This window comes from Aspergillus tanneri, assembly GCF_003426965.1.
Source record: "Aspergillus tanneri strain NIH1004 chromosome Unknown AapTan_4_pilon_pilon_pilon, whole genome shotgun sequence".
Lineage (NCBI taxonomy): Eukaryota > Fungi > Ascomycota > Eurotiomycetes > Eurotiales > Aspergillaceae > Aspergillus > Aspergillus tanneri.
This window is the reverse complement of record NW_022984631.1, coordinates 244,211-256,459: the sequence shown is the minus strand read 5'-3', so window position 1 is coordinate 256,459 and position 12,249 is coordinate 244,211. Positions and strand designations below refer to the sequence as shown.

General features: G+C 43.4%; 5 protein-coding genes across 5 annotated transcripts; 4 read left to right on the top strand and 1 right to left on the bottom strand.

Annotated features, from left to right (window-relative positions):
• Window positions 1–279: 279 nt before the first annotated feature.
• Window positions 280–1,572, top strand: ATNIH1004_005364 (uncharacterized protein; the record flags this gene model as incomplete). The annotated part of the gene is made up of 6 exons (XM_033570018.1): window positions 280–322; window positions 565–649; window positions 715–908; window positions 966–1,362; window positions 1,424–1,457; window positions 1,519–1,572. The coding sequence occupies 6 exons, from the start codon at window positions 280–282 to the stop codon at window positions 1,570–1,572; spliced, it is 807 nt and encodes a 268-aa protein (XP_033426050.1).
• A 516-nt stretch (window positions 1,573–2,088) lies between these two features.
• ATNIH1004_005363 (uncharacterized protein) lies at window positions 2,089–2,404 on the top strand (the record flags this gene model as incomplete). The annotated part of the gene is made up of 2 exons (XM_033570017.1): window positions 2,089–2,100; window positions 2,207–2,404. The coding sequence occupies 2 exons, from the start codon at window positions 2,089–2,091 to the stop codon at window positions 2,402–2,404; spliced, it is 210 nt and encodes a 69-aa protein (XP_033426049.1).
• Window positions 2,405–2,622: 218 nt separating this feature from the next.
• ATNIH1004_005362 (sugar porter family MFS transporter) lies at window positions 2,623–4,215 on the bottom strand (the record flags this gene model as incomplete). The annotated part of the gene is made up of 2 exons (XM_033570016.1): window positions 2,623–3,690; window positions 3,757–4,215. The coding sequence occupies 2 exons, from the start codon at window positions 4,213–4,215 to the stop codon at window positions 2,623–2,625; spliced, it is 1,527 nt and encodes a 508-aa protein (XP_033426048.1).
• A 1,108-nt stretch (window positions 4,216–5,323) lies between these two features.
• Window positions 5,324–6,415, top strand: ATNIH1004_005361 (Gfo/Idh/MocA family protein; the record flags this gene model as incomplete). Its single annotated transcript, XM_033570015.1, has 1 exon — window positions 5,324–6,415. The coding sequence occupies one exon, from the start codon at window positions 5,324–5,326 to the stop codon at window positions 6,413–6,415; it is 1,092 nt and encodes a 363-aa protein (XP_033426047.1).
• A 3,691-nt stretch (window positions 6,416–10,106) lies between these two features.
• Window positions 10,107–10,649, top strand: ATNIH1004_005360 (uncharacterized protein; the record flags this gene model as incomplete). Its single annotated transcript, XM_033570014.1, has 3 exons — window positions 10,107–10,163; window positions 10,215–10,311; window positions 10,357–10,649. 3 exons carry the CDS (start codon window positions 10,107–10,109, stop codon window positions 10,647–10,649), a joined length of 447 nt encoding a protein of 148 aa, XP_033426046.1.
• Between the last annotated feature and the right edge of the window lie 1,600 nt (window positions 10,650–12,249).

The following is a 12,249-nucleotide window of genomic DNA, read 5'->3' as shown; positions in this document are numbered from 1 at the left end:
ATGGTGGGGGCTGGACATCGCCCTAGATCGAGTTCCATAATTGATAGGCTCTGCAGGGCACATCAGGTGAAATCGAACTTGTTCCGACGCAAGAGACTTCTCCCGGAACCGGCAGAGTGTTAAAATCCAGCCGCTCCACTCTCTGGCCACATACACCACGACGAGGCCCCGCGACAGAAGTGTCCGGTTGCGGTTTTGCTCAATGGTGCAGCGGATATTTTACTGACAGCTGACGCGCCAGCCTTTTTCGAGCTATTAATCTCGTAGTCTTCTGCCAGAATGAATAGATCGCCACACGTTAACCCGGTAGATTTGAAATCGGGTAGGTAAACTTAACTTCCGCCCCTCTTCTTGACCCTTAAAAATGATATCATTTTCTAGACTTGAAATATCCCTTCTCGGTTTTGCATGCAAAGAAGAATTCTGACTGCACTTCACTTCAAACAACATGGCTCCTGTCAATCTTCTTGCGAATAAGATCGCGCTCATCACTGGAGCTGGCAGCGGTAACTTCTATCTTCATTGTGATACCCTTACGCACGATGCTAACGTGAATATTGGTAGGCTTTGGTGAAGGTGTCGCAAAGCTGTTTGCCGAAGAAGGCGCCAAAGTCCTTCTAGCAGATATCAACGCCACGGGTGGCGAACGGTGAGAATACTCGTCCCGCACTCGATTCTGAAGTTTTAATCTAAGACTAACATTCTGCCGCTCAGTGTCACCGCTGAGATCATTGCTGCCGGGGGTCAAGCTGAGTTTGTCAAAACCAATGTCACGATTGAGACAGATTGGGAAAACGTGCTCGCCGTAGCTAAGGACAAGTTCGGCGGCCTCGACATTCTCGTCAATAATGCTGGTTGGACGTACCGTCTCAAGGATTCTTTGACCGTCACCGAAGCTGAATATGACCGTGAGTGTAGTGATATGGATAGAATGTACACTTTGTTAAGTGCTTACATTACTCTAGGCATTTTCGACATCAATGTTAAAGGCATATTCTATTCGGTCAACGTTATCGTACCGCACTTCCTTGCGCAAGGTAGTGGCAATATTATCAATATTGGATCTTGCATTACTGCTCAGCCCGGTCCTGGTCTTCTCTGGTACGGCGCCACAAAGGGAGCGGTTGATATGATTACACGTTGTCTTGCGGCGGAGTTTTCGGCCAAGGGGATCCGAGTAAACGGCGTTTCGCCTGCAATGGGCGATACGGCTCTAATGGGTGACTTCCTCGGGAAAGATCCGACTGATCAGATCAGGCAGTCGAAGTCAGCCGAGGCACCCTTGAACAGGCTGTGCACTCCTATGGATGTCGCCAAAGCGGCGCTCTACTTTGCCACGCCTTATTTTAACGACTTCCAAACGTACGTTCCACTTGTATTCGTGAAGTTTGGTAGCTTACTAATTCCAATTTGGCGGTCGCAGCGGCATTCTAATTCGTGTGGATGGAGGAAACTACGTAAGTTCTATCCAATTCTTTATGAAAGAGAATACCTACTCACCGGAAGGTGCAGATCTAGAGCAAACTGCGAAATCTCTTTGGATTCAATGGTGACTTAAAAGGCTGGTATTAATGGTACCAGGACGAGAATTTTGATCCAGCAAAGTCCGATGTACTGGTGCCTTGCAGGGTAGAATGCTAGATATGGATTTTCTCTTTTTGGAGCTGGGAAGCTACTACCTTAACTGTTACTAGAAATAGAGATTTTAGGCCAGTTTTACCTCTACCAAGCGTTACATCAATTTTACTATTGATCTCATACCCCTAAATTGTCAGCCACCTTCATACTGAACCAGTTCTCGTCCGTCTGGTCGAGTTACACTGGACTATCAGTGTAGTGTGCCAACCCCGCACTGAACCATCAGTTTGGTGCGAGAGACGTACACCGAACTAATAGTGCAGGCACTAATAGTGTGCACTACAGCGTGCACTAGTACAGTTGTTGGTCCGCGCACTATTAGGAGTTCTGGGTACGGGCTGGGGTGATCGACGACCTGTACCTATTACTTCTTCCCGTTGAGGAGAGTGCTGTTGAAGGCAGTGGCGATGGGACGGACGAAATGATGTGGCTAGGAAATTAGAAGACAAAATGGCGGGAGAGGTAAGTTAGAAATACGTTCGCTCTGTGTAAAATGTCAACTCAATTTGGCCCCCAGTTGATCCACTCCACGGGAAAATCTCCAACTCAACGCAACTGAAACATTCAGTTGATTGAATTGAGTCGTGCGCACCTTTGTGCTTCTCCGCAGGCGCCAGTACCGTATCCGCGCCTGTCGCGGATGGTGATTGATCTTTTCTCAGTGCCAGCCATGTCTTCCAAGCCAGAGCGCATCTTCAGTCTTACAGGGCAGATGATTACTGCTCAGAGAGGCCGCCTCAAAGCTGATCTTATAGGAGCTGCTTAATGTATATCATCTTGGGAAAAAATGGGGTTATCGGTATCCAAAAATCCAACTAAATCCAAGTCCGTACCGACCCAAATCAAATCATCTCAGATCAGAGTCCTCTATTTCCAAATCAACTCAAATCAAAGGCCTAATTTAAGTTGATTTATTTGTTTGCAGGGCTGCCGATGCGCATCTAGTCGATATGGTAATTACCTCCGAAGTCCTCAACCCTTTATTCAATTCTGTTCCGCATTCTGCACGAACTCTGCATGTTCTACATCATGTATCTTCCTCCCAATTACCTCTTGATTTTCCACGCCAGCTAATCGTGTAGCTTCCTTCCAACTTATACCCTTGCCACCCTCATATTTGATGCGGAATAAACGATCGACTTGTTCCAGAGATAGGTTGGCAGTTTCGACGTACCAGCGCCAAATAACTGGAACAAAACTTATGTTGAAGACCGCATAGATGAGATAGTACTTCCACCCAATATTCTCAATGGCAGTTGGTGTAATAACAACAACCACATACACGAATATCCAATTCACCGCCGTTGCGATTGACGTTCCGATGTTACGCATTCGCTGCGAGTTGATCTCCGCCGGGTACATGTATGGGATTGATAGCATAGACATGCCATAAAAGACGTAGTACATAAAAATAAATACTACGGCAAAGATTGACATGCCTTTGTTAGGACTTCCTGGCCCACCGTATCGTAAGCCGACTGCGACAAGAGCGAAGCAGATACCGCTAGCGGCGACGCCACCAAGCATAAGCCTCCGGCGACCGACGCGGTCAATGAGAAAGGCTGTTATCGCGCCCCAGAACATGAGCGAAATAGAATCACAGGCGGAGAGAGCTAACGCCATTCGATCCGTCATGCCGAAAGACCTGACGAGCACAACAGGCAGATAGTAAGCAATTACGTTGACCCCTCCCATCTGCTGGAAAAAAGGTGTCCCCGCTCCAAGAAGGATACGTCGGATAGTCATTTGCTCCCGGCTGCTGAACACTTCTCTTACTGATACAGAATTCTGTACTTCACCTTCATGAAGAACAGTCGCTACGAGATATTGAATCTCGTCCATCACTTCGGTATTATTTGATGGCTTCCCTGCAAGTCGAGCGAGGATTTTTTGTGCCTCCTCCACACGGTCTCGCATCACCAACCACCGCGGTGACTCTGGCGCTACAAGCACCATAGCGATGGCTATGATAGCAAAGAAACACTGGAAGGCAAGAGGAAAGCGCCAGCTGACTGGATGGTTCGGGATGTATGTAAAGCCGTAGTTCATCCACTTAGAAGTGCGCATTAGCTCGCAGTACAATATTTTATTCCTGTGGGGGGAAAGGTTCTGGCATACATTGGTAATGACAATTCCGAAAGTATTTGTAACAAGCTGAAAGACGATCAGTTTGCCCCGATGATGAGCCTTAGCAGTCTCACATTGCCAGATTGGAATGGCAATAGTATTCATACCATTACCAATCCCTGCAACGACACGCCCGACGATCATGGGCGGAAGGGAATATGAAGAAGCCTGCAAAATGCCACCAATAATAAGAATAACACAGCCGACAAGAATGCAACGTCTTCGACCGAGTTTGTCACCGATAAAAATAGACAATAGCGTGCCTATGATACAGCCAATATCGTATGTGGCTACTATCTGTCCCTGTATTGTTGGACTAGGGTAGTTGAATGTCTCGAGGAAATGCCGGTTGCTGAGAAGACCGCCGAACACTCCTTGGTCGTAGCCAAAGAGCAGAAACCCAGAGTAACATGCCGCCGTGATGCTGTATCTTGCGATGTCACCCTGCATGTTGCCAATGAAAGTTATATGTAGCCCGGGTTGCTGGAGTGGGTAATGCTGTGAAGTGGTATCTCTAATGGGTCAGCGACGGCTGGAAGTTAACGGTGAAGTGGATAGATACTAGGGGGGTCTTAAAGTCAACCCTCCGTAGTACTCCACATACCGGGGGAACACTGAGTAGGAAAATGGTCAGTGATTAGGAAACGAACATGGTACTTCTTGAACCTCCTACTTTCTTAGCACATATGAAAATGTGGGAATGTCGGCTAGTATGTGGTCCCATGTATTTTAAGTTTTTCGAATCACTGACCATTGTTTCAGTGTTCCCCCGGTATGTGTGGAGTACTACGGAGGTTTGACTTTAAAACCCCCCTAATATAGCTTACATTAGCATATGCACTAGGAAGAATGCGGGGACGGATGCGGGGAAGAAGCCGGGGTAAGAAGCGGGGGTGAAAAGATAAAGCATGTTTCTTTCACCGGTATAGTCTTCTACCGGTGAGTCTAGTTTTCGCTTATGACTTTCGCGTTAAGCTTACCCGTCCAGCAATTGCGTATGCACGTGTAAATTGCGTGGCAAACTTGCCAGCAATTAACCGAGCATCCACATTCAAACCCGAAATACTTTTACATACTGTACTTACTGTACTTGTAAACGACTATTACCGGTAATACAACAGACGGCTATCCGATACATTGGCAAATCGGTGATCAAATTGCAGCTTCATAACTTAACGGATAATGAATGGATTTTGAGAACCGACAATCGCTTGAGGACCTTGGTTCGCAGACGAAGATGAGGAGGGCTTGCAGCACACGGGTAGAAGGCTTGCTGTTTCCGGAAAAGAGTTCGAGCACCCTCTCTTGTCCACATCAGATAGATATTTGCATTTTTGAAGTTTTCAGTTGCTTGGATAAAAGCTCCCAACGGTTCTAAAAGAAGGGATAAGTTATATCTGTCTGATAATAGCATGTCTCCGACGGTATACATTTCGATCCATTTCGTTGGAGGTTCGTTAGATTTACGAAACATTCTCATAGACTCAACTAACCACTACACTTCTCGTGCCCTGTCAACTCTTGGTTACTATTAAGTCCCTGTCTGAGCATCACAGTCATGATTGCAAAGTCCTCCAAGGTCAAGATTGCGGTTATTGGGGTTGGCCTCATCGGTCCAAGACACTGCAGAACGATAATAACGTCGTCCGACGCCACTCTCACTGCCATTGTCGATCCACTTCGGCAGGGTGCGAAGCTCGCCGAGGAGCTCGGTACGAAGCACTATAAGTCAATTCAAGACCTTTTGATGTCTCCAGAGAAGCCTGACGCCGCCATCGTTTGTACGCCCAATCAGACCCACGTGCCCATCGCGAAGGAGCTCGCAGATGCAGGCATCCATGTACTAGTGGAGAAACCAATCAGCCCAGACGTCGAAAGTGGCAGGGACTTGGTGAACCATACGCAGAAGACTAGGACTCACGTATTAATTGGCCACCATCGTCGGCATAATCCGTATATTGCCGTCGCCAGAAACGCTGTCGCATCTGGCTCACTTGGGGACATTATCGCCGTTAATGGCCTCTGGGCCCTTTTCAAACCGGTGGATTATTTTGAAGCGCCAACGGAATGGCGGAAAGGCAAAAATGGTGGCGTGGTTTTGATAAATTTCATACATGAGATTGACCTACTGCATCATCTCTTTGGCCCAATCGTCCGAGTTCACGCGGAACAAATGAAGCGGATGCGCGGCTATGAAGTCGAAGAAGGAGCTGCCATCACTCTTAAATTTTTATCTGGAACTGTGGGTACTTTTTTGTTCTCAGATAACCTTCCGTCTCCATATTCTTTCGAGGCTGGAACAGGCGAAAACCCTCTCATTCCAAAAGTGGGTGCAAGTTTCTATCACATATTCGGCACCAACGCTTCGTTGAGTATTCCTGATATGACTAGATGGTCATATGATGGGGTCGTAAAATCATGGCATGAGCCTATAACGCAGAGGAGATTGGAAGTTAAGGAGAGCGTACCTTTTGAGTTGCAGCTGGCCCACTTTGTGAGAGTCTGCAGAGGCGAGGAGCAGCCAAGTTGTACTGCTGAGGATGGTTTGGCGGCACTGATTGTTTGTAACGCAGTGAAAAGAGCAATTCAGACAGGCGACACAGTAGACATAGACGAGTTGAAAGGCAGAACCTTCGGATCTTCAATCTGAGGAGTAACTGGCTGGAAAATTATAGTCTCTAACGACATTCACTGAAATATTAAAGTCTCGTATAATGAAGTTTCACATGTGCCTCTGCACAGTTGAATAAGCTGTGAGTCTTGGCTCCATTCGAAATGACAGTCTAAGGTTCTTACGGTGAAGCGCCGGATCCGGGGATCTGCCGGGCTTACACGCAAATGCATTCCTGAACCAACCAAGAATATCTCCACAACCTCAATGCCAAGTTATCCAAAAATTTGATATCCAATGAAAAGATACCGGCAAAATGGTGTCATTCTAAGTCACCGTCATCAAGCCGTCATGGCCGCTTGTTATTTCGCTGTGGCCACCCGAAGGTCCAAAATGCGACCATCATCTGTCGCGTTACACGGTTCCAATTATCTCTATTCGTGATGCCTTGTAGCTTGGTCTTTTTGTCATACAATGAAAATGTTCCTCTTTTTTCATTAGTCTGACCTCCATCTAGGGACGGAGGTTTCTTTGCTTTTCCTCAGCCCTAGGGCTGCCCAAGTCAACATACGGCGGAGTTATTGATAGTTCACGCAATGAACTAGTCAACGTAGCAGCCATATACCCTCCTGGTATTTTTTTTACTTCGGAAGACTGGGCGTGCTTCAGAACTCTTCAATACACCAAAAATTTAATCCTACTGGTTGGATTACATTGCCTGGTCCGGACTTCTGGTGGGACAAATACATTTTGCTCAGCATAATAAAATGATAAAAAGGAGTGGATTCGGGGAAGACGCTTGATTTAAATGGTTTATAAAATGCATGCCTAGGGACTTTGATAAGGTTATCTTTCATCAGACTGAACTAGTTGTCTTTAAAAAGTAATATAAATTGATTACTACATTGATTGCTACATTAACTTTAATTATTTATTGAATTAAAGTAAATGCGTTGCTATCTGCCATCTCATCCGGCCCCTCATTATATATAAGCATATCCATATCTATCCCATCAGGATTTATTTCAGTCTGTACTGAACCAGTTCAATTCCAGGCACCAGTGGGTTTTTTAATAAACCTAACTTTGGTGTTTTTGTGACAGTATATGACTGCGAAGTTGATGCCGGAGTTGTTTATATGCCTCAACATGATTTCGTGTACCGTTATCATAGCTATCCCGCGCATTAATTCTGCCAAATCCTAGCTCGTCAAGTTTTATTTTACACCTGGTCTGTGTTTCAAAAGGTAGATACTCATCAACATCTATATTTTTTAAATATATTAGCAATCGCGTCTTAAAATGTTTAAAATTTATACTCACTATAATCTGCAGTACATTCTTTAATCTCCCCTAGTAGATCAGGATTAGGAGATAAACCATAGTCTTTAATTTCTTCATCTGGCCAGTGATAAAGCTTAACTGGTTGACCAGATACAGAATTTGGGCGTTTTGGTTGGCGGCGAATAGAATGTACATTCCACATACGTACAAACGCATGCACTTGTTTTCGAATAATTGGCATATAAATTGCTATAATAGCAATCCGTCAGAAAGAGAGTAGATCATAAAGACCATTATGGATAAATCCAGAAAATAATCCTATTTATATTAGTTAATTATTAGTATAATAGCTATTATATACTTACCCGCCATCGAAAAGTTCACTTTTGGAAAGCTGGCCCCACCAAGATTCAATCCGTACATTTGCAGTACTAGTTCCATAGCGAAAGCAGCCATTAAAGAGGCGTCGGGTCGATTTTTTGAATAAACTGATGATGAGCTGAGCCACTAATGGTGTCTCAACTCCCCGATCTGCTCGTATAATCTGAGGTAAAACTTTCTGCGTGTAAGAGTATAATATACTGCTGAAGAACACTAATAGCAGTACGATTTGATACTCCAACATAATCCAGTAATATACGAGAATATGCATCAATGCTGCTAAATCTCAATTCCCCAATGTTGTAGTTTGCAGTATCCATCTATAGACCAAATATATTAGGCCAGGCACTATATATTCTCCACGGTGCCGTTGAAGATCATTAAACGCGTGTAACCCTGCTGGATCAAGCCGTCGTATGAATGCAAAAAGACGGTCTCTAATAAAATAAGTATAATATAAATAATTAATGTAGTAATCAGTTTAACATACCGGGAAACAAGATGCATTTGTGTACGGAAGTATGTATAAAGTGACCACGGCCATATCCCTCAATTGTACCTTTATCCAATTCCTCTTGGACTATTTTATCAAGATTTGATCAGCCTCTTTTGATTTCGATAATCCACCTTCTATAATCCCATTTTTCGCGAATTCGAAAAGCTGCCATGATGTAATTGATAGCCTTCCTTTTGAAGAACCTCCAATATTTTTTATCTGACAAGCAACAGTTATAAATAATATTGCAATTCGAGCCCGAAGATGTGCTATATCAGCTCTGGTATTCTAGAACGGATTGTGATTTCCCAGTCTAAAAACGCCGGCGGATTGTCTTTGTTTCAACTGAAATATTATATGTATTTAAAGATTAGAAATCTTTGCTCGAAACTCCGTCTAACTTTCCAATAATAATATCCTTTAAGGATCAAGATTAATTGAGGGACGTCCAGCCATATGTAAGGTAGTCACTTAAAACTAAATATTTGTGACGACCTTGTTGTCATGGCTCAGTCACCAGACTTTTCAGCCCCAACCCTATGTTGACACGTGATCACACACCTTCTTCAACCCGACCACCACCTCTACACGTAGTTCTTCCCTTACGTTAGTTGTTTCGAATATGAGTCGCCCTACGTTCTGAATAGATCTTGTTTCATTCTTTCTAGGTTAGGACCGTGTCACTTGTCACTGTTGGAACATCGGGATATCCCTCTGCTCCGGATGCCGGTCTGCACTGCCTTAGTCAGCATCTGTTATGTATTTAGCCTCGTTCGTGGGTGCCTCCGTACCCCTGAATCCCAGACTCCTTCATGCTTCCAACAGTCACCTTGGGTCATGTGATCTGCTGGTTTCCCCGCAACTGATGTTGTCATTCAGATTCATCCCTTCTTCCTCTCCTCTCCATGTTTGATATTCTCGTCGAAGAGCTACCTAGTTAGCGGGAATGGATTCATTTGTTATATGAAGATCTCCTGGCCTAGACTGAGCCGTGACAATATTTTTAATATACTTTTTAAAGTATATAATATATCTCATATTTTTTGTGTGCAAGGCTAAAGCTAATTAAGAGTATATTACCGAATCCTAATAATGCTTAGTCATTATCGAACTATTCCAAGTAAGTCAATGTAGTAATTAATACCCGTCACCTCTGACCCACACCGCCTTCAGGGTCAGAGTTGACGGGTATTATAATCAATAAGATAGGGCTATACTCATTAAAATAGACTAGTGGACAAAATATATTTCGCGTATTTTCCCACATATATAAATAAATATATTACACTACCTAATAATTTTGCCTTCTAGTATTATTTACCTACTCTTTTAATCAAGAACATTTTTTAATATGTCTTGGACGCGATATTTGTAAAGGGCTAGAGCCCGTTTGACCTCTCGAGAAGTCGGGCCAATGTGTCACGGCTCAGTCTAGGCCAGGAGATCTTCATATAACAAATGAATCTATTCCCGCTAACTAGGCAGCTCTTCGACGAGAATATCAAACATGGAGAGGAAGAAGAGATAAATCTGAATGACAACATCAGTTGCGGGGAAACCAGCAGATCACATGACCCAAGGTGACAAGGTCGTCACACCTGAGCTCCCACTCTTGATGGATAATGAGGTATGTGATTAGTTAGTAACTGGTTATATACTAGTAGCTAACTAGTATTAGCCTGATCATGATGCTATTCGTCGTTATGCTCGCTTGCATCATGGAAAGCGTTCCCCATGTGGTGTCTGCCGAAAGAGAAACAGTGGGCTTGGAATTAGTATGTTATAAATACAGGTTTAATACTAGTAGCTAACTAGTTTAGAATGTGGCCAACGCCCCTACTGTGAACACTGGAACTTGTTCAAGGTCACCTCATCTATTAACGGTAAGGGCGTTGACCAGTCTGGTACCAGTAGCAAACCAGTTCCTGACCAGTCACACAATGCTGAAAGTGACGATGGTGAGGAGGGTGCTGCAGGTGATACTGAATGTCATGGCGACAAAGAGTCTGAGGGCCCTGATGATGCAGATGCAGATGCAGGTAGACTGCGGCAAAACCATGGACAACCGCGGATAACCAAAACCGCAACCGCAAATTTGCGGTTTTGGGGCTGATTTAAAACCGCAAACCGCACTGTGGGCGGTTGTGGTTTTCACTTTGGAAAACCGCGGTTTTGCGGTTATCCATGGATATGTAAACATTACAAACATGCTGAAACTTGTGACTTTCCAGTGAATGCATAAATTGTGCACTTTTCGCAGTATTTTTGGAGTATCTAGTATGTAATAGATTACTTATATCTCTTAATTTGAAACCTTTAGAATACACTTTTAGACCAAATTCGATTTCTATTCTAAGTCTCTAATATTACAGCTTATCAATCTCAAATCCCTCAGGTAGCTTAGGCCTCTTCCGAACCCTCCCTGACCGCGCCTGCGTCTTCTCAATTGGCATATCAGGAAGTGGGAGACCATTATCAGCATCATCTATAGCCTCAGAGGTGTTACTTCGGCACCGCTTCCGTTGTACCTGCTTAGTTTGAGCTACAGGCTGCGTGGTAGATAACCCTTCTTCTGCCTTGTTATCAGATTCGTCTGTATTATCCTCAGATAAATCCTCTGCTTCGCAACCCTCTTCTTTATTATCACTAATTGGTTTGAGTTTATTAAGCAATGGAACAGGCTGTCTTGTCTAATCAAGCATAGCAGCCTCTCCGACAGAGAAATACTCTTTAATCATCTCTAGCTCGCTTTGTTCAAGATTAAACTTAGATGAGAAGAGATGGAGTATTAGATCTTTAATTGTGCCTGGCTTTTAACTGTCCCCGACGATAGTGACAGATATCACGAGTATAATTAAAAAGCCGCTTAACACCAGCACCACTCGCAGGAACTGAGAGGATATCTCGTGCAATCTTTGCAAGGACTGGATACTCGTGCTCATGCTCCTTCCAGAAGAGCCGGGGATTACCTTTTGTAAGCCCTATAAAATTAATTAACTTTAGAATAGTATAGAAATAGAGAATATTTACCTTTTACTAAATATTGTGTTATTTTATCCTCCGGTTAATCTACTTTAGCTTGTAGAGCTGTCTGTGATTTATATAATAGCTCAAGCTTATTTTCAGCAGGATCAAAGATTGCTTGGTTATTAACTGGTTCTGTTTCCTGGATAACCTGCTGCTGATATCGCTTAAACTCCTTCTGTAAAACCTCCTGGTAATGCTTTATAAAATCGACTTCCTTTTCTTTCTTATTTTTTCCTCTCCAATCTGTATTATCAAAGTATCAAAGCTTTTTAATAAACAGAGAATTATTGCAATTGCATAGACTATGCCATATAACTTATTGTCTGTTTCAGTGTAGTATTTTAAGAGCTTTTTTTTTTACTAACTAAAGTGCCTGAAGCATTCTCCTTTTTATAGGACAGCTTTACGTTTCAGTTTCTTCTTAATGTCATCAAGATAATTAAATAGCCGATTGTAGATACTGAAGACATGGTAAACTATAATATTTCTGGTTTTAATAATACACTAGTAAAATCAAAGAAAGGCTTAGTAATTAAAAGCAAATATTCAACTTGGCGCTATTCCTCTTTATCTAGCTTAAATTAAATATGTTGATATGTTATACAATACTGATTAAAAACTAATTATAATTTCCTGGCACGATTAAGTATTAGAAAGGTAGAATTCCAGCGCGTGCGAACATCTTG